A 27,545-nucleotide genomic window follows, 5' to 3' on the forward strand; every position below is an offset into this window, starting at 1 on the left:
TGACATTATTGCACCCTGGGCCACTTCCTTCTGGACTTCTTGTTAATTACACAAGAAATATCCTCACAGTTTAAGTTATTATTTGTTGCCTTTTCTATTACCTGAAGACAAAAGCATCCTACAGGATAGAAGCTCCTGCCATAGAGTCTGCCCTAAAATAGCCTTGAAACTGTTAAAATGTTTGGGATTCTCCAGGGCTCTAAGACTCCCTGATATTATAAGGGAAACCTGATTTCCTGCCTTCCCCCGCAGCCTCTTTGCTATGGATTGCATGGCATTGGAGTTGTTATATAAAGCTGCCAGGTGTCTTAGGCTAGAAAATAGGTAAGAGGTATTTTGAGCATCTAACCTTGGCTGCAAGGGAGAAGAGAAGAGATCTTGGGAAAAGGGCTGGGGAGGTGGACCCACAGGAAGGCTGTGCAATGGGGTCAGCCAGGGAGAGGCTCTACCTCAAGCACCCATTCTGACTGCTGCAGAGAAGCTGCCTGGAAGTGTCTTAAAGAGAATTCCAAAGCTGTTTTGAGTTCAGTGGGTGTCTGCCCTCACAGCTGGTTGGGGAAACTGTGGCAACGGCAGTGACATCTGAGTGCCTAGGGTGAGACTGGGGGATAAGGAAGCACCACCAAGAGGGTTGGACTGTAAAAGGAAATGCCTGCGTGCAGCAGGGAGATAGACAAGGTAGTGGGATAATATTTCTGCTGATATTCCGCTTTGTCTCTCTTTGGTAAACTGACATGGGGGACCATATTAAATGTACAGTACACTAGCAGACTCGTTTATTCATTCAACAAATATTACATAAAAAGGAAGGAGTGCCACACAGTTTTCTAGTTGCTGCATGTACAGAAAGAAATGTGGCAGAAAAGGTTCTTGCCCACATGGAGCTTACAGTTCAGGGAGGTATCTCAGATAATCTGGAGTCCTCCACATAAAAGCATCGTCTGTCCAGAGCCCATCACTGCAGATGATGAGGCCTGAACCAAGGAAGCCTCCCTTTGTCTCTCCTCCTTGAACTTCTTCCCCCAGTGACCTAAACTTTCCATAACAATACAAAAGGAAGAAAATTCACTGCCTAGTAAAATTTTACAATGATGGAATAAATATTTCTCTTTTGATCCAGACTTAGTTATAAAAAAAAGTCCAAGGATCCTATGATATCAGTATCTACTCTCGAAATTGTGGCCACTGTAACTGTGGCAAAGATTTATACATGCGAAGTTTATCATCATTTCCATTTTTCAACCTGTAATTACCATGTACAGAGTTCATCAACTTAAAATTCAACAGCTTTTTCATACATTTTCCACAGCATTAGCTGAAAAGATGCGAAATGCAGATTATGTTGGTATAGATCAGCCTTGTGAATATGCAGTATTTACTAGTCAGTGAAAAAACAATGTAGAAAAAATGTTTATCAGCAATAAAGAGCAACAAATTGTGATCCAGAAGACATTAAAAATGCCCCTATGCTTTTGTCTAGTAATTCCCCTCTGGGGAATTGATAACTGTAAGGAAATTATCATGAATGCAAGGTAAAAAATTTATAAGCAAACATGGTCAATTTTGCATCATTTATGAGAAAGAGGAACTAGGAATAAGCTAAATGCCCCCAAAATAGGGGACAAGTGAAGAAAATTACAGTACCTCCTTAGGATAATATGCAATTGTTAAAATATAATACTAATTTATTATTATGGTAGATTGGATTATTTGTTCCAATTCTTCACTCCTCCTTAGTCGTACTCTACATTCACATGGATGCCATCGACTCTTCATCAGCACAGTATGCTTCCCCAACTTTTGACTTTGGGTTCTCTTGGTCATGTGACTTTATTCAGCCAATGAAATGGTAATAGACATGATACAAGCAGAAATGTGAAATGTCCCATACAGCTGGGCTTATCCTCTTAGCACTTCTGCCATTGCCATGAGAAGGACTTAGTCCATGTTAATTCTGCATCTCCAGCCAGGGCTGCAGTCCCATAGATGCATGAGCAAGAAATAAATGCTTATTGCTATATGCTACTAAATTTTGGGCTGGTATGTTATGCAGCAAAAACTGACTGAAACAATCAGGCAAACATGTAATTACATGGACCCTTGCACTGTGCAAGGTAGAGACAAAGTAATACATATTTATTGAAAGAACAGGAGAATATTTATATGACAATGTTAAGTGGAAAGTAGAATAAAAAATGAATTTGCAGAATAAAGAAAAAAACTGTTCTTGAAAAGAGAACAATAAGAAATCTATCAAAATGACCATTATTGACAATATTTTCAGGTTTCCTAAATTTTTCAATTTTTTTATAATAAGCATGTATTTTAAAAAAAGAATCAAAATGCTGCACCAAAATTGAATTTGGTTAAGATTCAATTTATCCAAAGATAAACTAATATTAAAAGGAGGAGAAAATAAAATTGGGCACAAGGTGGACACAAGGGTTAATGGCTGAAATGAATTATGAACCTACTTAGATATATTTTTAAAAAATCAAAAACATAGCAAAAAGATTCAGAAACATTTTTAAGGCGATTTTCACAGAAGACATATAAAAAAGTGAATAAAAGTGACATTGTCAAGGAATCAATGTCATGGACATTAATAAAACCTTCAGGTTTCATTTCAAATCCACCAAATTAAGAAAACAAATTCAACAATGTTAAAATGTTTTTGAAGAGAAGTTATGGCAGAATGATCACATTTGTGCTGTACTAGTGGCAACAAAACTTAAGAAAAATGGAATGCCAAGGTCTTATGAGTTATAAATTATAAATACATTTACACCCTTTATTCCAATAATCACATTGTTGGGAATTTATACTAAAGAAATAACAATACACAAAAATTAATTTCAGTGCCCCAAAATGTGCATACAAGCTCCCCTCAAATCCCTGGTGGTCTCTTGAAATGGGCATGAATGGGGTGAAACTCCAAGGATCCCAGTGAAACAATGGGTGAAAAATTGAAAGAGCTTAGTAGAGATTTCAGTAGCTGCCCAGTGTTGGAGACATAGAGTTTGAAGTTCAAATTAAGTGTAGTAAGAGTAAGTATCAAGTCCCAGAAGTGAAGGATACACTCTAGAATGAAAAGCAAAACCAAAAGAGATCCATTCTAACAAAGTCTGAAACCACATATCTAAAGATCAAAATGAACTTCCAGATATTGATTTTCCTAGTGGAATAAAACTCAACACTCCTCAGAGGAAGATAACCAAGTAGAAATCACATAACTGAGAGATACAATATCTGAAATAAAAAGTTCATTGAATAAAATAGCGTAATATTCATTAAAACATTCTGAAATGATAATGCTAGCTAATATTTATTGTGCCAGACATGTGTTCAGTGCTTTACACATGCTAGCTTCTATAATATACCATCTACAATATCTAGCATACAAAGAAAAATACTAGATATGTAAAGAAACAGAAGAATGTGTTCCATGGTAAAGAAAACAACATCCATAGAAAGAGACCCAACATGACTAAGATGTTGAAGTTAGCAGAATTTTTAAAGAATTTGTAGGAAAAAAATAAATACAGTGGACAAAGGCATGAGGAATTTCAGCAGAAATATAGAAAATCTGGGGGAAAAAATGAAAGTCCTAGAACTAGAAAATATAATATCTCAAATTTTAAAATTCATGGACTAGAAAGAGAAGGGTGGACAATACAGAAGGGATCTGTGAACTTGATAGATGAATAAAAACTGTATCCAAACTGAAGCCAAATAAGGAAATATATTTCACGCACGCACACACACGCACATATATGTATGTATGTGTGTGTGTATATATATATATATATATATATTTACAAATGAACAGAATCTCTGGTAGTCTGTGGAATGCTATCAAGTGGTCTGAAATACATGTTACTGAAGTTCTAAAAGGAGGAGAGAGACAAATAAAACGGGGAGGGATGTGTGGGAGGAGAGAGAGAATGTGGTAGAAAATAGAAAAAATATTGGCTGAAAGTCTTCCAATTTGATTTAAAATATCAATCCACAATCCAAAAGGCTCTGCAAACCCTAAGAAGAATAAAAGCAAAGAAAACCACATCTTGATATATCATAGGGAAACTGATAAAAGATAAAGAAAAATTCAGGAATAAAAAAACACACTACCTACAGAAGAACAACTGTTTGAATGATGGCTGACTTTTCAGAAAAAAACAAAGTCAAGGAGATAATGGAATGATATTGCTAAAATAAATAAATAAATAAATAAATAAGTCAACTGAGAATTCTATGTCTGGTGAAAATATTCTTCAAAAAATGACAGTGAAATAAAGATGTTTAATTAAATAAAGGCTGAAAATATTTGTTCCTAGCAGGCCTGTACTATCTGAAAGCACAACAGAAATTATTCAGGCTGAAGACAAATAATATATGATAAAACTCTGAATCCATAGGAAGTAATTAAGAGCACTGGAAATGTTATATACATGGGTAAATACAAAACATTTTTCTTTTCTTAAAGAAAAACCTGGTACTTAAAGAAAAACTAATAATCACATACCATGAATTTTATATTACATGTAGAAATAAAGATATATTACAAAATAAGAAAACAAATGGGAAAATGGAATTATACTATTATAAGTTTTTAAACTTTCATTTGTAGTAGCATAATAATGCAAGTAAGGCTGTGATAAATTAAAGATGTATATTGTAAATCCCTATAGCACCTTCAGTTTAAAAGCCAATAGTTGTGATAGAATTTTTAAAAATCATTAGATTAACAAAAAATACAAAAAGGAAAAAATAGAGCAAAGAACACAGAAAACAAATAGAAAACAGAGAGCAAGGTGGTAGAATTAAATCTGACCACACCAATAATCATATTAAATATAAATAAACCAAATACTCTAATTAAAAGGCAGAGGTTTCCAGGCAAAATACAAAAGGAAGACCCAACTATATGCTATTTAAAGTGATGCTTGTATTCAAAGATACAAATAAATTAAAAAGCTGCTGTGATCCTATTAATAGCAGCCATGTCGAATTCACAACAAGTAGTATTTTCAGAGATAAAGAGAATACTTTATAATGATAAAGGGTCAATTCATCAAGAACGCAAAGTAATCCTAAATGTGCATATAATTATTAACATAATTTGAAAATACATAATCACGGACAAAATTAAATATAATAGAAAATTCACAATCATACATAAAGATGTTAACACTTTTTTCTCAGTAATTATCTTTTTAAAAAGCAACAAAACTCCATAAGGATATGGGAGACTTACCCTAAGTGAGATTTATGAAACAGTACACCAGTAGCAGAAGGATATATATTCCTTTCAAGTGTAGATGGCATGTTTACCAAGGTAGATCAAATGCTGAGTTATAAGTCTGAATAAACTCCAAATGATTGCAAATAAACAGAATTGGGACTGGAAGCCTGAGACAAATGACAGCAGTGAGTCCGTTTGCATTCCTGTTCTAGATTTCTCAGTGTCTTGGTGTTGAAATGATGAGGTTAAAAGATGAGAGTGAAGGGACATGAATGACAAGAGCACAGATAAGGGGGTTTTTGCAATGTGCAAAGAAGAGAAAAGTCAAGCATGACTCTAAAGTGTGAACCTGAGCAACTGAAGGAATGTAATCTCTACTTGCTGAAGTAGGAAAGACTGAGGAGGGGTACATTTAGGGATAGGAAGAGAAGCAGGAGTGCAATTGGAGGTTTCTACTAGATTCCCATGTAACAATGTAAATGTGGGGTTGCCAATTAAAATTTTGAGTCTGCAGGTACAAGTTGAGCCTGCAAACAAACAACAACAAAGAGAGAGTTGTCAGTGTAGAATATACTAGTGGTATTTTAAATAACTATTACTTTAAACTCATCCCAAACAAACACCCTATTTGAAAACCTCTGCCCTACAGGTTTCAGCCATAAATTTATATCAGAATCTAACACCGTATTCCCATTAATTACAAACAGATAAATGCATCCAGAAAGATGAGGAGTCGGGGCATCTCACTCAAGGGTCACCAGGGGGTGTAAGACAAGAAACAAATCAAATTGGCAACCTGCATGCCATGGCCTGATCTTGTGTTTTGTTTTCTGGCTAAGAAAGAAAAATGTTTCTAAATTATAGTTTTGTTTCTCTCCCTACCCATCATATCACAGAAATTAAAGGAATTGGTAAAATATAAGTTCTGAAAGATTTATAGCCACAGTTTAAGACCATGATACCTCAGAAAGATCAGAAACATTTGTTATTTTCTGGAAGAAATAAAATGCCAATGCAAATCACTTTCAAATGCAAATCCTAAGCAAACATAATTCTGGTTAATGCATGAAAGGTGTGTTCTGCTAAGCTCCTTTGATTCTCCAGGAAGATTGATGGCGTAATTATACTCTGGAGAGAAGGGTTAAGAAACTGTGTTGAAACTTATTAAATATGACATGCAATGACTTTTTTGATTTTGTTTGGAAAGTGTGCTTAAAAATAATTACATTTTAAATGGAATTTATAAATATCTTATACCACTTAAATGAACGGTAGAGGATTCTGCTGCAGCACAATTATATTGAGTCTGATAAGCTTTGTTTCCTATAAGTGAGAATTCACTGGCATTTTCCACAGGATCAAGGAGATGGAAGGTTTGTAAAGCATCTGTAGGCATATTTTGGTGTTCATATGTACATCAATGTATAGTGGTTAAAAGTAACTATATACATATATGCAAACATAGCCAATAGTATGGGCATTTGTAGCCCTCCTCTTTCTTGTGGAGTAACATGTTTTCCTGGTGACCAATTTCTTCCCCTGCCAAACCATCCTTCAGTCTGCACCTAGCGTGATCACTGCAAACTGAAAACCTGGTCACATCACTCCCCATATTAAAACCATTAAGTGTCTCCTCGTCTTCTACTAATAGAGCCAGCTTCAGGGACCTGCAACCTGTGCATACAGCATTCTGCACTCAGGAGGGCCCGGTGCTTGTTTTAATGATCTGCTATTGCTCTTTTGTCTTTGAGATTTTGCTCTGGAAGCAATTACCACGGAGCATGCACAGGAGCAGAGGTTATACGCTCAGTGCACCCATCCACCATTCCTCCATTTTCATGCCTAGGAACGCCTTCTTGTGGGACAGCCTTCTGTGGACTCAGGAGGTTCCGCCGGATACAAAGTGAGTGCAAAATAAGTGCGTTTTATCTACAGCTGGGTGCTCAGGACACTGATGGCCCTAAAAGGCTGCACGTTCTGTTCCAACCAGAATAACTTGCTTCAAACACAGAAAGAGAGCGATGCTGCTCTGAGAGAATGGAACCGCCAAGGAACTCTACCGTATCCTTTCTTACTTGTGTCTTTGTGTCCAAATTTCACCTCTTCACAAGGACACCACTTGGATTGTATTGGGCCCACCCTAACAACTTCATTTTAATTTGATTATCCTGTATCTCCAAGTAAGATCATTTGCAAAGTAATCAGAGTTTGGGCTTCTACATGTCTTATTTTAGAAGACACAATTCAACCTAAGCATTAGGCATCCAAGGACTTTTATTGTTTTCCCCTCAAGCCCCTACAATGACAGATATTTTCTAAAGGACAGGGGCTCATTATCTAATCCTAAGTCCCCATTCCAGCCCCCAGTCTCTCCATAGGGGCTGCCAAGAAATACAGCAAAAACAACACTCCAGGACACGAAAGTCAGCTTGATCCACATTAGCAGCAACAACATGACAAGAGGACGCTGCTCCCCAACCACCAGTTCCACACAACTTGCCAGAGTCAGACTTCTAAGAACGGGCCTCTGCCTTCCTGACAGGTAGCATGAGGGTTCAGCCAAAGAAGCTTTGAGGGCCAGAGTCCATCAGAATGTGCTGTTTCCTAGGAGAATGGAAATGAGAAAGAACCGCCTGACAGCTGGGATGGAATGTTCGCTGGGAGGAAGCCAGAGCCACCTTCTTCTGGCTGAATAAACAGCAGCCCCCTGCCTGCCTTCTCTCCATGTTTTGTGCCTCCTGTGTTGAGCCAGGCATCCTCCTAAGTGCTGCACACTGTATGATGAAGCCATTGACCTATGGTTACCTCACTCCATCCTCACAAGGACCATGTCAGAGTGCATCCCCATTCTTCAGCAGAAGAAACTGAGGCTCGGAGAGGATAAGTAGTTGACCCAAGGTAACATAGCCCACACACAGAAAAAGCAGGATTTGAAACCAGACTTGTGTGATCCCAAAATCTGTGCCTTTGACCTCCACATAGAATCTTCAGTCATAAAATTTTAATAAATCTTATATAGTACTTATTACTGCCAGACTGTGTAAGCACTTTACATACATTAACTCATTTAGTACTGACACCAATGTATGAAGTAAGTACCATTTAACCCTCACTTTACACATGAGGAGACTGAGGGTCAGAGAGGTGAAGAAACGTATTCAGATCACTCAGCTAGGAAGTAGCAGAGGCAGCTTTCGACTCCAGGCAATCCAGCTTCAGAGTCTGTGCTCTTAACCACTGTGCTATGTCAGGAGCATCCCTGCTGAAAGATTCCATGATGGACCTGGACAGCGGTCCTGGTACATCTCAGATATACATAAGCACAAGGCCCATAGCCTATCTCTAAGCTGGGCTGGAAGGTGGAACGTAGTTTAGAGAGCTGCCTAAAAGAGCACATGCTGCAGCTCCAGTGTCAAAAAGGAAGTGTGGGGCTCAAACTCCCTCAAGAACCTGCCACTGTGAACCTGGGAGGCGGCGTTTGCAGTGAGCTCAGATTGTGCCACTGTACTCCAGCCTGGGCGACAGAGCGAGACTCCATCTCAAAAAAAAAAAAAAAAAAACGAGAACCTGCCATTATCTTGAACTAAAACACAAACCCCTAAGCTGGGCATACCTTGCAGACCTCTCCACAGCTCCAACCCTGCATCTGTACAACTGCCATGCAGCACTACTGCTCATTCACACATTTACAAATCCATTCCAAAATTATCCATGGAACAAGTTGCAAACTAAAGGTCTACAAAAGGTTAACAATATCATTGGTGACTGTTGTTAATAATAACATACTATATACTGGAAATTTGCCAAGGGAGTAGGTCTTACGTGTTCTTGCCACATACATATGCACACACAAAAGGTAACTATGCGAATAATGAATACGTTAATGAAAAACATATCACTACACTGAATATCATTGTTTTGCATCCATCTTAATTTTTATTTTATCTCATTTTCTATTTATAGTAGTCATAATCTGGCTGCAATTTAAAGCAGAAATATAAAGTTTCCTTGCAAAAAAATTCTATTCAAGTCATGGTCAAGATAGAGAAAAGTATTAAACAATAGTACAGGTAGTACACAGCTATGGTAAAAAAATAATAATAATTCTGCAGGTGGGATGCAAATTATTGAGTCTTAGGAAAGGCCAACATGAGGGAAAGAGCTTTTCAGTTATACAGAAAGAAGTGAGACCAAGCACCACAATTATGTCACCTAAGACAACCTAGTTAACCTCTTAGAAATCCCCATATCTCCAGGTATAAAATGGAGCTAACAAAACCTCTCTCACACTGTTATTCTAAATATTAGATATCAGCAACTTGGCTGGAACTGGGGGCCATTATTATAAGTGAAGTAACTCAAGAGTGGAAAACCAAATGTTGTATGTTCTCACTTATAAGTGGGAGCTAAGGTATGCAAAGGCTTACAGAGTGGTATAATGAACATGAGACTCAGACGGGGGAAGAATGGGAAAGGAGTGAGGGATGAAAAACTACATATTGGGTACAATGTATGCTACCTCAGTGACTGGTGCACTAAAATTTCAGACTTCACCATTATATTAGGTTGCTGCAAAAGTTATTGCAGTTTTTGCCATTGAAAGTTAACTTTCAATGGATGAATTGTATAGGTTGGTGCAAAAGTTATTGCGGTTTTTGTCATTGAAAGTAACCTACACAATTCATCCACTTTGATATGGTTTGGATTTGTGTCCCTGCCCAAATCTCATGCTGAATTATAATCCCCAGTGTTGGAGGTGGGATCCGGTGGGAGGTGACTGGATCATGAGGGAGGACTTCCCACTTTGGTGCTGTTCATATGATAGAGTTCTCATGAGATCTGGTTGTTTAAAAATGTGTGGCACCTCCTCCCTCTCTCATCCTCCTGCTCCAGCCATGTAAGATGTGCGTGCTTCCCCTTCGCCTTCCGCCATGATTGAAAGTTTCCTGAGGCCTCCCTAGAAGCCATCATGCTTCCTGTACAGCCTGCAGAACCATGAGCCAATTAGACCTCTTTTATTTATAAATTACCCAGTCTCAGGTATTTCTTTATAGTAGTGTGAGAATGGACTAATACACACTTGTACCCTTAAAGCTATTGAAATAAAAATAAAAATAAAGATCATATTATGTATAAAAATGTTTGGCCCATAGTAGGTATTTATTAAATATAATTTTATTTTCCCTTTCCCTAGGCTTTCTCCTTTAGATACTGGGAAGGAACCTGTAACCTTTATAAGTTTACATGGTGATTTTCCTTAGTCTTTTCTGATACTCAAGAACCAGCAGCTATAATGATAGACACTTTCTAAAGCAGTGGGACCCACAGGAGACACCTCAAGAGCCACAGACCCCGTCCTTGTGGAGTCTATGGTCTTGTGGGGGTGACTGACTGATATGGTTTGGCTGTGTCCCCACCCAAATCTCATCTTGAATTGTAGCTCCCATAATTCCCATGTGTTGGGGGAGGGATCGAGTGGGAGATAAATGAATCATGAGGGTGGTTCCCCCATACTTTTCTCATGGTAGTGAATAAGTCTCATGAGATCTGATGGTTTTATAAGGGAAACCCCTTTCACTTGGTTCTCATTTCCTCTTTGCCTGCTGCCATGCAAGATGTACCTTTTGCCTTCCACCATAATTGTGAGGCCTTCTCAGCCACATGGAACTGGAACTGTGAGTCCGTTAAGTTTCTTTCCTTTATAAATTACCCAGTCTCAAGTATGTCTTTATCAGCAGTGTGAAAACAGACTAATACACTGACTTAATGAAAGAGCCACAAGAGTAAATGCAATATTACAACTGTGTTCAATGCTATGAAGGAGCACGTGATAATTTCAGGGACCTTCTAGGAGGAATTACCCAGTCTAGGAAGCAGATAAGGCATCTTGAAGAAAGATAAGTGGGAGATGACTGAGTCAAATAGGATAAGATGGAAAGAGTGTTTCAGGGGACAGAACAACATACAGTAAGGTCCTGGGGCAGGAGTAAACTTTTTAAAAACTGAAAGAATGGCTGTGTGGTTGAAGAGTATAAATAATAACATTGAATACAAGAGGAAGAAATAGCTAAGTTTATGGGACAGTCGTCATGTGCCAGAGATTTGGCTGAAAACTTTAAGTGCAGTGACTAATTGAACTCATTCAGTGAAGGGGAACACAGCTTGAGGTGAGTTGGGAGAGCTGGGCAGGTTTTAGACCATACAGGGTTCTGAAGGATGTATTACAGGTTATAATCTTTGTCTGGAGAGCAATGGAAGCCATTGAAAAAATGTTAAGCAAGGAACCGACACGATCATACTTGTGATTTGAAGCTATTTTCTAGCTGTTGAGTGGTGAATGTTCTGAAAGTGCAAGAGAAGACAGGGAGGCCAGTCAGGAAGCCCAGGAGAGTCCACATGAAACGTGATGTTTGAACTGAGGTTGGTGTGGCTGGAAAGACAGGCAGATTTGTGAGCTATTTAGAAGATAAAATCAACATAGCCAGGTGCTTAATTGGATTTGTGGGGATAAGAGAAAAACCTGAGACACGCTGTCTTCTGTAACTGAAGGGATAATGACACTATACACTAAACTAGGAAATTCTGGAAGAAAATTAGTTTGGTGAAGTTGTGTTGAATTTGAGATAATAATTCTTTTGAGATATCCAAATGGAATTATAAATAGGAAACCAGAGGTTTGGAAATCAGAGGAGAAATATGAATTAAGGTAAAAAATTATTGAGTCTGGCCAGGCGTGGTGGCTCACACCTGTAATCCCAGCACTTTGGGAGGCTGAGGCGGGCAGATCACTTGAGGCCAGGAGTTTGAGACTAGCCTGGCCAACATAGTGAAACCCTGTCACTGTTAAAAATACAAGAATTAGATGGGTGTGGTGGTGAATGCCTGTAATCCCAGCTATTTGGGAGGCTGAGGCAGGAGAAGTGCTTGAAACTGGGAGGCAGAGGTTGCAGTGAGCCAAGATCACGCTACTGCTCTCCAGCCTGGGCAACAGAGCAAGATTCTGTCTCAAAAAAAAAAAATTACTCAGTCACTGTCATATAAAAATATATGTTAGTTATTAATTTATTGACTCTCAGCTCCAAATCAAATTTGTGATGTTGGAGCTGGACCCTGTAGACATTTCTCCTTTTCCAGCTGGCCTCGTGCTAGGCATTGCCAATCAAGGCACAGGCAAGACACTGCAAGATCAGAGTGAGAAGAAGGACTTTTCTTCCTTTTTCCGGTGTATTTTCCATGTGGCATTCAGCGGGATGGTGTCCAGGGGGCCTAGTAGCCCTCATCTAAGTGGCACTCATGGACCACTTGCAGCCACTCAGTGGGCTGCCTATTGTGGCAACAATGCCTTCTCCAGAGACATGTGAATCACAGACTTCGCGGAGAAGGGGGCCACCTTCTAAGTTTCTGAGTTCTTTTACGTGTTCACTCTTCCACAGCCGTAGAGAGACTAGGTGTTTTGCTGAAGTTGCTGCTTCTATACCTCCTAGAGTCCTCTTTGACTCTACTTAGTAGTTAACCTTTTTACTGGTTGACAGTTCTTGGAATTACATTTTCCCTTTTTGAAAACTGGTGTAGGTTCTGGGTCCTGACTGCACCCTGACTGATACAGAGTGATTGAACATGCAGGGGTTGACAAGATCACCTAGGGAGATAGTACAAAAAGCTAAGTAAGAGGTCCAATTGCTCAGTCTTGAACTCCGGGCTTCGTTGCAAGTGACAGGAAGCCAGCCTTGCAAAGAAGGAGAAGGAACAGCCAGAAAAGCAGGGGGAAACCTTGGAGGGTGTAATGTCACTGAAACTAAGAAGAAATATTGCATCAATAAATAATATGCATAAATCTTAAGGTGGAGAAGGTTTTCTTATGGAGAAATATATTTTTATATATTATATAATTATATATGCATATTTATATATTATATATGTATACAACATAAGTATATATTTATATATTATATATGTATATAACATAAGTATATATTTATATATTATATATGTATATAAGTATATATATTATATATGTATATAACATAAGTATATACTTATATATTATATATGTATATAACATAAGTATATATTTATATATTATATATGTATATAAGTATATATTTATGTAATATAATTATATTATGTTTATATAAGTACAGAATTATATTATATATTATAATAAATATATCTTTACATGTAATATATAATATATATATCATATATAATATTTTATATATTATATATTGTGTATAAATATACATATTTATGCATATACATATTTATACACAAAATATAAACCACAAGGAAACCACAAGGAAAGCTTAATAAGTATGACTAAATTAAAATGAAGGCATTTATGATGTCAACAGATATCATAAAGGGCTTGAAAAGTGAAATTGCAAAACAGAATAAAATATTTGCAGCACATAACTGACAAAGAAATGTCATGTAGACTATATAAAGAGCTACAAGTCAATCAAAGAAGACAGACTTCTAATTAAAAAATTAACAAAGTTATGAACAGGAACTTCATAAAACCAGAAACATGACTGGGAACTGAATATATAAAGACACTTCAACCTCAATAAAAACGCAATTTAAAACAATGAAATACTATTGTATGCTCAATCAATTGGCAAATATGAAAAGTCAACAGTAATTAATGTTGGCGAGGAAATAAAGGTATGCTGTTCGATAAGTTAGCTAATAGCCACATGTGACTTTTGAACACTTTAATTATAGCTAACCCAGATTAAGACATGCTGAAAGTGTAAAATATGCACTCAATTTCAAAGACACAGTGTGAATAAACTAATGTAAAATCTCTCAATAATTTTGGTATTTATTACACACTGAAATGACACACTGAAAGTTGGCCAGCACTTTGGGAGGTCAAGGCTGGTGGATCACTTGAGGTCAGGAGTTCCAGACCAGCCTGGCCAACATGGTGAAACCCCGTCTCTACTAAAAATACAAAAATTAGCTGGGCATGGTGGCGGGCACCTGTAGTCCCAGCTACTTGGGAGGATGAGGCAGAAGAATCACTAGAGCCTGGGAGGTGGAGGTTGCAGTGAGCCAAGATCGCACCACTGCACTCCAGCCTGGGTGACAGAGCAAGACTCTCTCAAGACAAAAAAAAAGAAAGATAATATTTGGGGTAAGTTTGGTTAAATAAAATGTATTATTAAAAATTACATATGTGGTTCACATTTGTCGACTGAGTCACATTTCTATAGAACAGTGCTGATGTAGAGCAATGGAAATGCCTACACATGGCTTGCCAGAGTGTAAATTAATATGATCACGTTGGTAAACAATTTGCCATCATCTTATAAAATTTGGACACACACCTGTGCTATGACCTAGCAGCCCTCCTGTGGCATATATCCTAGAGGAAATCTGATATATATGCAACAGGAGACATACACAAAATTGTTCACAGCCGTATGGTTCACAATAGTAAAAAACTAGAAGCAGTACAGTGCAATCAGTGTCCGAAGAAAAAACAAATGAGTTACACTATAGTAACTGAATGGAACAGTAATGAAAATGAATAGATGGCAGGTACTCAAAGCAGCATGGATGAATTCTAGAAGTGTAATCTTGAGTGAAAACACCAAATTATACAAAAACACATAAAACATGCTACCACTTTTATAAATTTCAAAAACAATAAAAACTGGCCAGGCATGGTGGCTCATGCCTGTAATCCCAGCACTTGGGGAGGCTGAGGCGGGCGGATCACGAGGTCAGGAGATCGAGACCATCCTGGCTAACATGGTGAAACCCCATCTCTACTAAAAATACAAGAAATTAGCCGGGCATGGTGGCAGGTGCCTGTAGTCCCAGCTACTTGGGAGGCTGAGGCAGGAGAATGGCGTGAACCTGGGAGGGGGAGCTTGCAATGGGAGCTGAGATTGTGCCACTGCACTCCAGCCTGGGCGACAGTGAAAGACTCCGTCTCAAAAAAAAAAAACAAAAAAACAAAAAAAACTAAACACTGTATTGTTTAGGAGTTCGAAAACATGGGAAAGGGAGTGGAGCACATTCAAGGAGCTTCAGGGGAACTCTACATGCTCTATTTCTTCTGTTGGATGGTGAGGTTCATGAGTTGGCTCATTTTGTGTGTGTCCCAAAAAGACACAACTTACAGTTACCTGATGCCTTCAGAAACAAAAAGATCACGATGACCCTAGTGAGAGCTGCTTAATTAAAATGAGAAGTTAGATGTAGTGATTTGAGGAATATGTTATCATCGAGAAACTGAAGACACCAAGTGTGGGCTGCTTTTTCATGAAGCTCTGTTATGAAAGTGAGGAGAGTTGGGTAGTAGATCTTAGGTAGCATGGGGATTAGGGAGAGCTTATCTTTAAAACAGAAGGCGCTCGTGTACAGATAAATACTGAGGAGAGGAGTTCTGCTTCTGGTGGACTGGAATATTTTTGGTCAACCTTCCTGCTAAGTAAAACTGTAACTGTACAAAATATACTTTTGAAAAATCTGTTTGGAGGAGTTACAGAGCTATCAAGGGAAGAAAGAACTTTGGGACAAATATCCAGGAGAAAGGAAAGTTCAAAGAAATGGGCACAGCAAGTGGAACCTGCCAATCAGGAAAGCAGATTCCAAGAAACTGAGGAGCTACTTTGGAAGCACTTGCAGGCTTCAGGGAGGGGACGAACACTGAACATCAGGAACTACCAAAGAGGAGGAGGCTTGGTAAACACCCAGGGTTTGGCAAGAACACCACAGAGCTACATTCTAGCAGTAAGTGTGAAATATAGACCAGCCCTCACAGGACTCCAGACCATTTGAATCTCTGTGAGGACTTAAGATGAAGCATGATTCCTATCACCTCTAGCACAGATGCCTGTAAAGACCAGAAGGAAAATCTTTCTAGGAAATATAATATCATTCGAAGCCTCAAATTATCTCTATACTATTTCCTATGTAATACCCAGCATGCAATATTTTTACAAAAAGGCAAATTAGAGAACAAGACATGCTTATAATGAAACAATAGACAATGGAAATAGACTCACAGGGTTACCAAATAATGGAGTTATCAAACATACCTTCCAAATGAACTTGGTTAATATGCTTAAGACATTAAAAGGCAAGTTTTGAGAATTTCAGCAGAGATTTGAAAGCCATAAAAGAGAACCCACGGACAATTCTAGAACTAAAAACACAATGAATAATATTAAGAAGTTAATGGCTGTACTTCATAGCAGACAGACCTGAAGTGACTAAAAAAGAGATAGGCCAGAAGAAAATATTCACACTAAAAACAAGGAGAGAAAAAAGAACAAAAAGCAAAGAAGTATTGTCAAAGCCAGATGGGGCATAGTAATAAGGTCTAATGCTTTTGCAATTTGAGTTTGACAATGTAAGGAGAAGGGGAAAATGTCAGAACCAATGTTAAATGACAAAATAAAAATCCTCCAACACTAACAAAGCCACTAAGATACAGATTCAAGAAGCACTAACAACAAGCAGAGATGGCCGGATCATCATACCTATGCACATCATCATTAAGTTTCTAAAAGGGAATATAAACTCTTAAAAGCAGTTTGGCAAGAAAAACATACAAGCTTAAAAGGAGCAAAAATAGAACTGGCAGCTGTCTTTTGCTCAGAAACAATGGAGGGCAAAAGACAATAAATTATATCTTCAAAATGCTGAAGAAAAAAACCCGCTGACATAGAATTTGATAACTGGCAAAAGACTCACTCATAAGTAAAGTCTAAATAAAAATATTTTCAGACAAGTACAAAGAGAAAAAATTTGTCACTACAAAGCATGCAATAAAAGAAATGATGAAGAGAATACTTCATCAAAGGAAACTAATTCCATTGGAAACTCCTAAGTGAAATAAAAAATAAAGTGTAGAATACGTGAGTAAGTATAATCAATGATCTAAGGCTCCATCTCAAAAACCTAGAAAAAGAACAGTAAATTAAACCAAAAACTGTACAGAAGAAAACTATTTTTAAAAAATCAGTGAATCAAAAAGAAAACAAATAAAAATTAAAGCAAAAGTTATTTTTAAATTTAAAAACTGATAAACCAAGAAAGGCCAATCAAAAAAGATGAAAAAGAAAGCACAAATTACCAAAATCAGAATTGAAAAAGGAGTTATCACTACAGATCCTACAAACACTGGAAAAGATAATAAGAGGATACTGTGAATAATGTTATGTCAATAAACTTGAAACTTATCAATAATAACAGTCCTGGCCAGGCACAGTGGCTCACACCTGTTATCCCAGTACTTAGGGAGGCTGAGGCAGGCAGATCACCTGAGGTTGGGAGTTGGAGACCAGCCTGACTAACGTGGAAAAACTCTGTCTCCACTACAAATACAAAATTAGCTGGGCGTAGGGGCACATGCCTGTAATCCCAGCTACTTGGGAGGCTGAGGCAGGAGAATCACTTGAACCCGGGAGGTGGAGGTTGTGGTGAGCCAAGATCACACCTTTGCACTCCAGCCTGGGCAACAAGAACGAAACTCTGTCTCAAAATAATAATAATAACAGTCCTTCACAAACTCTCCCAAAGTTTGGTATACTTCCTAATTCTTTAATGAGACCAGTATAACATTGATACAAAAACTTAATAAAGCCAGTAAAAAATGTCTCTTCCTTCCTATTCTCTGATAGTGTTTGTAGAGGATTATTATTATTTCTAATGTTTGGAAGAATTTACCTATGAAGATATCTGAGCCTTGACTTTTCTTCATGGGAAAGTTTTATTACAGATTTAGTTCTATTCTGATACTTAAATTTCTCCTGTATTATTTTCAGCAAGTTGTGCTTTTATAGAGTGTTTTGTCCACTTCAAATGTATTGGCGTAAGGTTTATAATATCTTCTTATTAAAAAGTTATAAACAAAATGTTGGCAAATCAAATCCAAGAATATATCACACCATGATGAAGTGGTGTTTACCCCAAGAATGAAAAGTTGATTTAACATTTAAAAATCAATCAGTATAATTCTTTGTCTGATCACAAAAAGAAGAAAAGTCACATATCATCTCAATAGATGCAGAAAAAGGTATTTGCTTACATTCAACTGCCATTAACAATAAAAACTGTCAGCAAATCAGGATAGAAGGAAACATCTTCCATGCGATAAAGGGTATCTACAATAACAATGCAGCTAATATAATACTTAATTGTAAAATAGTGAATGCATTCTCCTTGAGGGTGGGCTGGTTTGGGTAGGTGTACCAGTCAGGATAGGCGTGGTTATACTGTGGTAATGAGCAGCCCCAAATCTCAGTGGCTTAAGGCAGCAAAAGAGCAGTAGCTCACACCTGTAATCTCAGCACTTTGGTAGGCTGAGGTGGGAGGATTGCTTGCACACAGGAATTCAAGATCAGTATGGGCAACAGACCCCAAAACCCCAGCTCTACAAAAAAAAAAAAAAAAAAAGCAGCTGGGCATGGTGGCTCACGCCTGTAATCTCAGAACTTTGGGAGGCCAAGGTGGGCAGATCACCAGAGGTCAGGAGTTCGAGACCAGCCTGGCCAACATGGTGAAACCCCATCTCTACCAAAAATACAAAAATTAGCTGGGCATGGTGGCACCTGCCTGTAATCCCAGGTACTGGGGAGGCTGAGGCATGAGAATCGCTTGAACCTGGGAGGCAGAGGTTGCAGTGAGCCGATACCACGCCACTGCACTCCATCCTGGGAGACAGAGAGAGAGATTCTATATCAAAAAATAAATAAGTAAAATAAATAAAAAATAAATACATAAACTAGCAGGGCATGGTGGTGCGTTCCTGTGGTCTACTTTGTAGGCTGACACAGGAGGATTGCTTGAGTCAGGGAGGTTGAGGCTGCAGTGAGTCACAATCACACCACTGCACTCCAGCTGGGCGCCAGAGACCCTGTCTCAAAAACAAACAAACAAAACAAAACAAAAAAAGATGGCAAAAGAGTCTGTCCCACTCATGCCATGTCTCACTGCAGGCTGGCGAGCAGTGAGTGTGATCTCTGATCTATGTTGTTCTCACTCTGGGAACCAGACTGAAATAAGTTCCACCATGTAGATCACTGTGGTTGCTCCAAGATGGAGTGATATAAAGTGACACTCACTAGGTCTTCAATACTTTCTCCAAGATGTGACATATGTCATCTCTGCTCAAATGAACCAAAACAAGTCACATGGTCTCACATAACTTCAAGGGGACAAGGAGGTATAATTTTGTGTGTGTCCACGAAAGTAAAGGGGAACAGGATGTTGGTGAACAGTGATAATGTTCCCACGTTGAAACAGGATAATGTCCCGCACTGAAAGAATGAGATATTTATATTGATGACTTCACAGATGGAGCACTTGTGAGAGATGAAGCAGAGGCCAAAATCTTCAATGCATAAGGGTACTCCAAGGAGGTCACAAAAATCAAGGACTGAGAAGAAGAAGACTCCAGGATTGCTAACAATGTTGACATTCATCTTTTCCTTGGTTGGCTCTAGCTAAGGGAATGACCTCAGTCTAATAGAGTGTGTTTTTCTCTTCTTATGTAATGCAGGTCTTCCTGAACTAGAAATTCTCCTCTGGTATCCTAAACTATGTGTCCTCACTGTTCTCTCTGTTCTGTAAACTAGAATATCCCTTTAGGGTGTTAGGACCCTCAACGTTCTTTGTAGAACAGTTTCTTCATCTCACTCTGCCATTTCTCAAAGTCCAGATTTTAGATAATGGTGTAATGCTAAGAATATCTGTTTCTTCCAGTTCTCCCAGAAAAATGCCTAGGCTTAGCACCAGATTATGCTGTTTGATCCTGCTAAAATACTGATCCTTTCTCTCTTGAGGCATTTAAACCCTTCCCTCAAGACTCAACATAAATCCTGCCTCTATCCTAACACCTATTCACTTCAGCTCATACTGTTGGAAAGCCAACCCCCAAGCTCTAGGCCCCTTTACGATCCCATAAAGTAGGAATTTTGTCTTACCTAGAAAGAAGCAGGGAAAAGCTTTGCCTTCTCTCTCACTGGGAAGAGTGGTGACATCCTGACTCACACTATGCAAGAGGCAGAAATCACCACAGGCTGCCATTTAGCTATGTCCTATCTCTTTTTGGGAATTTCTTGGGAGTTCTCTGTGCACCATGATTAAGAGCTGCCAAGCTACTGGCAGTGTAGGGTCCACTCTGAAAAACCAGTTCTCTGCTCAAGCAAGTCTCAAGGTCAAAATTGAAGGACAGGAGTAGGTAGGCCATTCTGGTCTCAAATCCAAGGCATAGTCTCCAACGACCTTACTGGAAATAAATCAGTTTGTTTTTCAATAGCTCCAGAACCCAAAGGAATGCAAGAAATTGGCCCCCAATAAGTGATTGTTTTCATCTTCCATTCAACAAATGGCCGCTCTATGCCCTCATTGGCCTTATTCTAGGATTTGCAGACACAAAGGTGGAAAACAACTAAGTGCTGTTCTTTAGGAGGTTGCAGTCTAGTGCAAAAGGTGGATGTGGAATCAAACGATTAAGTAGGATACACCAAAGGGTCCCAACCTGTGCTCCAAGGAACACAATAATAACAGGTTGGGGGGGATGGATGTTTTTTGTTTCTATCTGCCCACTCAGCGTCCACTTGCCCCTTTTCCGTTGATACTCCAATATCCCTTGGGAAAATTCTTCACATAGACCCTTATTCCAAATGCCTCAAATGGAGCTGACTCTACCCCCTGAATCCAAAAGTGGGCATGTGACACAGTCCAGCCAATTAGAGCCTCAAATCTCCCTGCTCACAGTAATTGATTCAAGAATACCCAAGACTCAATTAGAGCCCATCAAAGTAACCGTGGGACATTTTCTGCGACTACTACGAGAAAGATACTCTCTTTTCCATACTCAGAGTTCTGGAGCTATCAACATGGAGGTGGCGGGAGCCCCATGAAGAGAGAGCCCGCCTGAGAATAAAGCACAGAATCCAGGAATGAAGATTCTTGATATTATGGGGAGCCTGGTTCCAGCCATGGCTGATGAGATTGACACCTTCATTCATTCACTCATTCATTTATTCACCAAAAAATTACCAGGCATCTATTATGTTACAGGTGTTATTTTAGGCCTTAGGGATACAGAAGTGAATAAACTATGCAAAACTCCTACCTTAAGGAGCTTGCAATTCCTTAGGAAGAGACAATCACATAAGATCCCTGTATTGAAGGCAGTGGTCCCCAACCCTTTTGGCACCAGGGATCCGTTTCATGGAAGACAAATTTTCTATGGACAGAGGGAGGATAGTTTCAGGATGAAACTGTTTCACCTGAGATCATCAGGCGTTAGTTAGATTCTCATAAGGAGTGCACAACCTAGATCCCTCACATGCACAGTTCACAGTAGGATTTGCACTCCCATGAGAACCTAATGCTGCTGCTGATCTGACAGGAGGCAGAACTCAGGCATTAATGCTCCCTCAATCGCTACTCACCTCCTGCTGACGGCCCAGTTCCTACAGACCACGAACTGATAACCGTCCGTGGCCCAGGGGTTGTGGATCCCTGATTTAAGGTACTTGCACTGAGTGGAGAAAGACAGACAATAACCAAGAAAATAAGTAAAATAAATATTATGATAGATGGTGATAATTTCCACACAAAAAAAATAAAGCAAGGAAAAGGATTTGGAATGACATTTTAAGTAGGGTGGTCAATGAGAGTCTAATGAGTCAACAACATTTTCCTGGAGACCCGAAGGAAGTGAGAGTGGGCTGGAGGGGAGATGCCCTCGGGCAAGAGGGCCAGGTGCCAGGGCTATGGTGTGAGGGTGCAGGGCATGTCAGACGAGCAGGAAGGAGGCAGGTGAGCCAGGAGTGACAGAGAAAGGTGCAGTCTCAGAGGGTAGAACCTGATGGGCATCTATAAGGACTTCAGCTTTTATTTTCTTAACGATGCAAGTTGTGCCTAGGGCTGGAGGGAGGATTTGAGGGTGGGCTGAGCAGAGCAGAGGACTGATCTGGCCCATGGCATGTTTTAACAGGATCACTCTGGCTGCTGCATTGAGGGGACAGTGATGGGAGTAGGGACAGACCATGTAAGGACTTAGGGAGGTGACTGTAATAATCCAAGCAAGAGCTGTGACCATGGCTTGGACAAGAATGGTAGTGATGGAGAAGGCAAGAAATGGCCAGAGCCAATTTATTCCCCTAAAAGCACTTTGTGAGCTCGGGCAACAGAGTGAGACCTTGACTCTAAAAAAAAAAAAAGAAAAAAATTAAAAATTAGCCAGGCATAATGGTAGAAGCCTACTGTCCCAGCTACTTGGGAGGCTGAGATGGAAGGACCCCTTGAGCCTGGGAAGTTGAGGCTGCAGTGAGCTAAGATCCCACCACTGCCCTCCAGCCTGGGTGACAGAGTGAGACCTTTTGTTTTTTAAAAACGAAAAAAGCACTTAATGTTGCTTTTCCATCATTTGCAACTGGAGGAGGCTCAGCTAACGTGCCCTTTTTCACCAAATGTTAGATGCCATCCACAGTAAAGCCACCATTATTTTATGCAACGCTTGGAAAAAAAGCAACTCTGCCTATTAATCTGTGGCATGATCCTTTCTCTGCTTATTATATATCATGTGAGCGTGAACAGCTATGACCACTTGCACACAATGAGTTAAACTTTTGCCTTAGGAATGTGGATGACGGTCCTGTCACAATTACACAATGGCAAATATTTAGCTGTGGTTTAACATCAAAGTACTTAAAAATCAGACTTGTTCTCGTCAGGCAGGTGTTTGCATCTTCAACCTTCAACCACGCAATGACTATGGTTTGGGAGAGCTTGTTTGTTCACTGGACCATGTCACTCCCTGCTTAAAACACTTCAGTGACTCCAAAATGCCTATAAGATCAAGTCCAAACACCTGACCATGGCCACTGGGCCCTTTAAGGCCGGCCAGGCATTCAGGGTTCATCTTTTGTGCCTTCCAGCTTCATACTCCACAATGCAGGAGTACTAAGCCCCCTCAATCCCCCCACATGAGCCAGGCTTACTCTTTACCATCTGCCTTTGCACATACTCTTCCCTTTCTCTGAAACATCCTTCCCCCTTCTATCACCCACTTCTTCCCCCCAGGTAACTCCTGCCATTTCCGCAAGATGCCAGTCTAAAAGAGGAGGCCTTTTCAGATCCCTCCCCGCCACTCTGAGTTAGGGACCCTCCTCCAGGATATCAGTCGCCTGAGCTCACCCACGTCAGGGCACTTACACACCCTGTTTTCCAGGTGGTTTACTTGCTCTGGGAGCAAATTGTTAACACTTTGCCTTCATCCTCCTCATATTCCTGGTCCCCAGCACAGGGGTGGGTACAGAAAATATGAATAGTAAATGCCTACGAAATAAATGAGTCAGTTGGTTGCAAGTGACACTGTTTTACCTGTACTAGGAAATGTGTGAGAGATATACTGGCAAAATCAAACAAGTTAATGTTTCACTGGGCTGGACAATGGCAAAATGAGGAGAGCCCTAACCTTATATTTATTTATATTTATTTATTCATTTATTTATTTATTTATTTATTTTGAGATGGAGCTTCACTCTTGGTGCCCAGGCTGGAGTGCAATGGTGCGATCTCAGCTCACTGCAACCTCCGCCTCCCGGGTTCAAGCGATTCTCCTGCCTCAGCCTCCTGAATAGCTGGGATTACAGGTTCCCGCCAACATGCCCGGCTAATTTTTGTATTTTTAGTAGAGTCGGGGTTTCACCATGTTGGCCAGGCAGGCCTCTCCTGACCTCAGGTGATCCGTCCACCTCGGCCTCCCAAAGTAATGGGATTACAGGCATGAGCCACCGCGACCGGCCTCATAACCTTGTATTTTAACAAGCACTGAAACAGGCAGTTAACCTTAGGCCCAATCTGCTTATAGAATAAGGAACAGGAACAGGAAAATCAAAAGGCTGGCTACACCAGAGATAACTATTTCGCCAATGAATATTTTCAAGTTGGGGATAAATGACAGAGACGGTTTTCAATATAAGGGTGGCAAATTTCCTCTGTAAATAAAAGAGAAAGATGCTAGGAAAATTAGCAAAAGCATGACCTTTGACCCAGGCTAGAACCACAAGCCCGTGCAATTGAGGGTGATGCTGCATAGTGTTCAAACTCTTATTGGGACATGCAAGAGCCTCCATTACCTCCATGCCCACCTCTCCTCTGTCCACAACTGGCTCCTTACCTGCTCACCTGCACATGCTCCAGACTAAAGATCAGGAAAAGCTGGGGCCTCTCTGTGCCCCCAAGACCCTGCACTGGTTTCTCAATGCCCTTATCACCATGGACGGTCATTCAGGGCCATTAGACTAGAAACTCCTCTAAGGAAGGCTCTCGTGGGCCTGACACAGCAGGTGCTCACTTAACCTTGACTGTGTTCATCTATCTTTTTGAGAAGGGCTGTCCAGGCAGGCATCTGAGTAGCACTCACAGCCTTGGGAGTTCTAGAAGCCATCCATGATGTACACACACAGCCAGTGCCCTGGGTAATGATGACAGGCACAGCTTTCAAAGCAGGCTGTCCTGCCTCAAGCCCAGCTCTACTTCTTACCAGCAGTGACCAGGACAGACCCCTTTCTAAGGTAGCCACCTCAAGGGGCATGAAAAGGATGGAGAGAACACTATGTGCTAGCATGGCTGGAACATAGTAAGTGCTCAGTATGTCTCAGCTCTTACCTGGGGCAAGGTGGAGACTGGCGAGTCAGCACAGTAGGAAACCAGCTTTGAGAGGCAGAGGGCTCTTAACAGATAAAAAACGGCACAGCTCGGTACTGCTTGCATTTATAAGGCACTTTTCACGTGGATTACTAGTGGTTAAGCTTCAAACAACCCTATAAAGTAGCTAGTGGTATCATAACTCACATTTCATAGATGAAGGGACTAATGTTTCAGAGAGGTGAAGTAAGTTTTCCAGGGACACGCTGCACTGGAAATAGGGTTCTGCTAGTCCAAATAGTGAGCTCTATTGACCTGAACCGCAAGGATCCAGCCAGGAAGTTGAGATGCGGTTGGACAGCCTACACCACTTCTGCGCCAGGGGGAGGCTGCCCAGAACAGGACGCCCTCCTAGGAACCACAGAGTTTAGCAAACAAAAGTTTCCCTCTGTCCTGGGTGATTGAGGAGAGCTGCATCCAACAGGCCCTTGCACGAGACCAAATGCGTCGTGGGCACGCGCACACACACACACAGACACACGGTGCAACCCGCCCTTCCAGGCCACCTCCGTCAGCCTCAGGCTCTCAAGGAAACCTCGGTTTCCTGGGGAGCCCGAGCCTAGAAACATCCCGACTGGCCTCCGAAGTCAACTCCTCCCTTCCACACCCCCAAGTGCAGGTTTCGGGTTCAACTCTCTGAAGCCGCCTCCCCAGTCCCGCGCTAGGCACCGTCCCGACTACTAAACGGCACTGGGTACCTAGGAGTTGCCTCAGCAGAAGCGCCGCGCCTGGCACGGGTCGGGCACACACTGCATTCGCTGGGCGAAGTGGCCATGCCTGGGTCCCCGCGCCGGGCAGCATGCGGTGCCCCGCAGGGCTCGGCCGAGGGTGGTGGAGGAAGGGGATGCCCGGCCCCTGCCCGAGCGGGGCGGGGCGGCGCGAAGCGGGAATTCGCACCTCTCGCCCTCTTACCTTCCTCATTCTCGTCAAACACGGGGGGCTTGTGGGAGTGGTTCCCGCCCATATTCCGCCGTTGCTGCCGCTGCTACATGCCCGGCCGCTGGGATGCCGGATGCGGGATGTGGGACGCGCGCAGAGATACGGGATGCCGGGGGCGCGCCCAGTCCGGGTTGTAGCCGCGCGCGGAGCTCGAGGGGGCCGAGCACCGTGCAGGGGCGGGGACGGCGTCCCCCTTCTCCTGGACGCCCTGCGGACTGCGCTCGCAGGGACCCCGCTCTCGCCGCGCCTTCCGCCGTGCCCCGCCTCGGGATGCGCTGGCAGGTCCTTACTCCAGTGCCCGCCCGGGAACCCGGGAGCTCCTCGCGCCGGGGCCAACGTGCGGCGCTCCTCGCCGGCTACAGCGGGCGGGAGACGCGAGGCGGCGCGGGAGCAGGGGAAGGAGGGGAAGGAGCGGGGGAGGAGGGGACGGGCGAAGGCAGCACGCAGTGGGCGGCGGCAGGGCGGAAGGAGCTGAGAAAGGGATCGGCCCGGAAGAATCTGAATCCCTGCTCGGCCCTCCTCCCTCGGCCAGGAGCTCGGTCCCTGCTGGCAGTAAGCGGTTTGTCAGCACCCACTATGGCCAGGCCCCGGCTACGCGCTTTGTTAGCACCATCCCACATCCGCCTCCGACAACCCAGCAGTAAGAAAGCATCGTTCATATTTTAGAGCGCAGTAGACGGAGGTCTAGAGGTAGAGGGGCTCTTAGGTCTGTGGTTAGTCGGCCCTGGCTGCGAAGGGAGTCCCAGGACTCCTCGCTAGCCTGTATTTGCCCATTCATATTGGGATAGGCAGTGGAGTGTCTGCTGGCTCTCTAACCGACGCTGTTCCTCTTAAGGTTTTTCTCAGTGTTTAATGAATGAAAGTATCTGTTTAGATACTTTCTGACCCCTTAAGATTAGATACTAATCTGACCCCTTCATTGTACATAGGGAAACTGAGGCCCCAGACAGCCATAGTTTGCCCCAAACCATTCTCCCTGGGAATGGCTGGGCATGAGTCTCGGGATTCCCCCAAAATTGGGCAGCATCGGCGTCCGATTTAGGGGCGAGGCTAGCATCAGGGTCCCTGGGCTCCTGCGGCGGGAGCCTGGATCAGGAGATACGCGCCACAGTTGCGGGTGCCTAAGTAAGGGGTGCGGCAGATGCGCCCCAAGACTTGTGGGGCGAGCGCGGGTTCCCAGGACGCTCCCTGAGGGACAGGCAGGTCCCCCTGCCTTGCAGTCCTGCGGGCCCAGTTCTCCGGGACTGCAGGGAATCTTTGGCCACATCCTGCCATCTACTGGGCGCCTGGAACCACTGTCCTTGCTTTGATAGAAAGCAGGGGTTCTTTGTGAGTCTCTCCATCCTATCTCGTCACCCAGTCCCCGTCCCCTACCTGGTCTCTCTCTCCAGTTCTCTCCCCTTCTTTCTTTTTCTTGGGGGAAGGGTGAGGGAAGCCGGGGAGCCTAATACAGAAAACAAACAAACAAAACAAAACAAAACAAAAAATCTCCTAAAGGCAGTGGGAAAGAACTGAGAAGGTCTGAGGCAGGCCCAGCCACCATGACCCAGAGCTGGCTCTACCATTTACTGGCAATGTGTCCCACCTTGGAGTTCTCATCTGCAAAGTGGGCTGATTGATATTAACTCCTTGGCTTGGCTGTGAGAATTATATCAGGTAATATTTATAAAAGCAG

The 27,545-nt window shown here is 41.7% G+C and overlaps 1 protein-coding gene across 6 annotated transcripts in view; it reads right to left on the reverse strand.

Moving 5' to 3' along the window:
• STK32B (serine/threonine kinase 32B) overlaps window positions 1-26,512 on the reverse strand; it is a 448,182-nt gene extending 421,670 nt beyond the window's left edge. Inside the window, exon 1 of one of the 6 annotated variants that reach the window (XM_019026105.4) lies at window positions 25,844-26,512. In XM_019026105.4, the coding sequence (XP_018881650.1) occupies window positions 25,844-25,895 (52 nt within the window). In that variant the 5' untranslated portion in view covers window positions 25,896-26,512. Of the gene's footprint in view, window positions 1-5,254; window positions 5,449-25,629 lie in introns of those variants that run through there. The other 5 variants (XM_019026104.4, XM_055384435.2, XM_019026107.4 and 2 more) reach the window with 5 other exon arrangements.
• Window positions 26,513-27,545: the final 1,033 nt, after the last annotated feature.

The sequence above is a fragment of the Gorilla gorilla genome, chromosome 3, assembly GCF_029281585.2.
Source record: "Gorilla gorilla gorilla isolate KB3781 chromosome 3, NHGRI_mGorGor1-v2.1_pri, whole genome shotgun sequence".
Taxonomy (NCBI): Eukaryota; Metazoa; Chordata; class Mammalia; order Primates; family Hominidae; genus Gorilla; species Gorilla gorilla.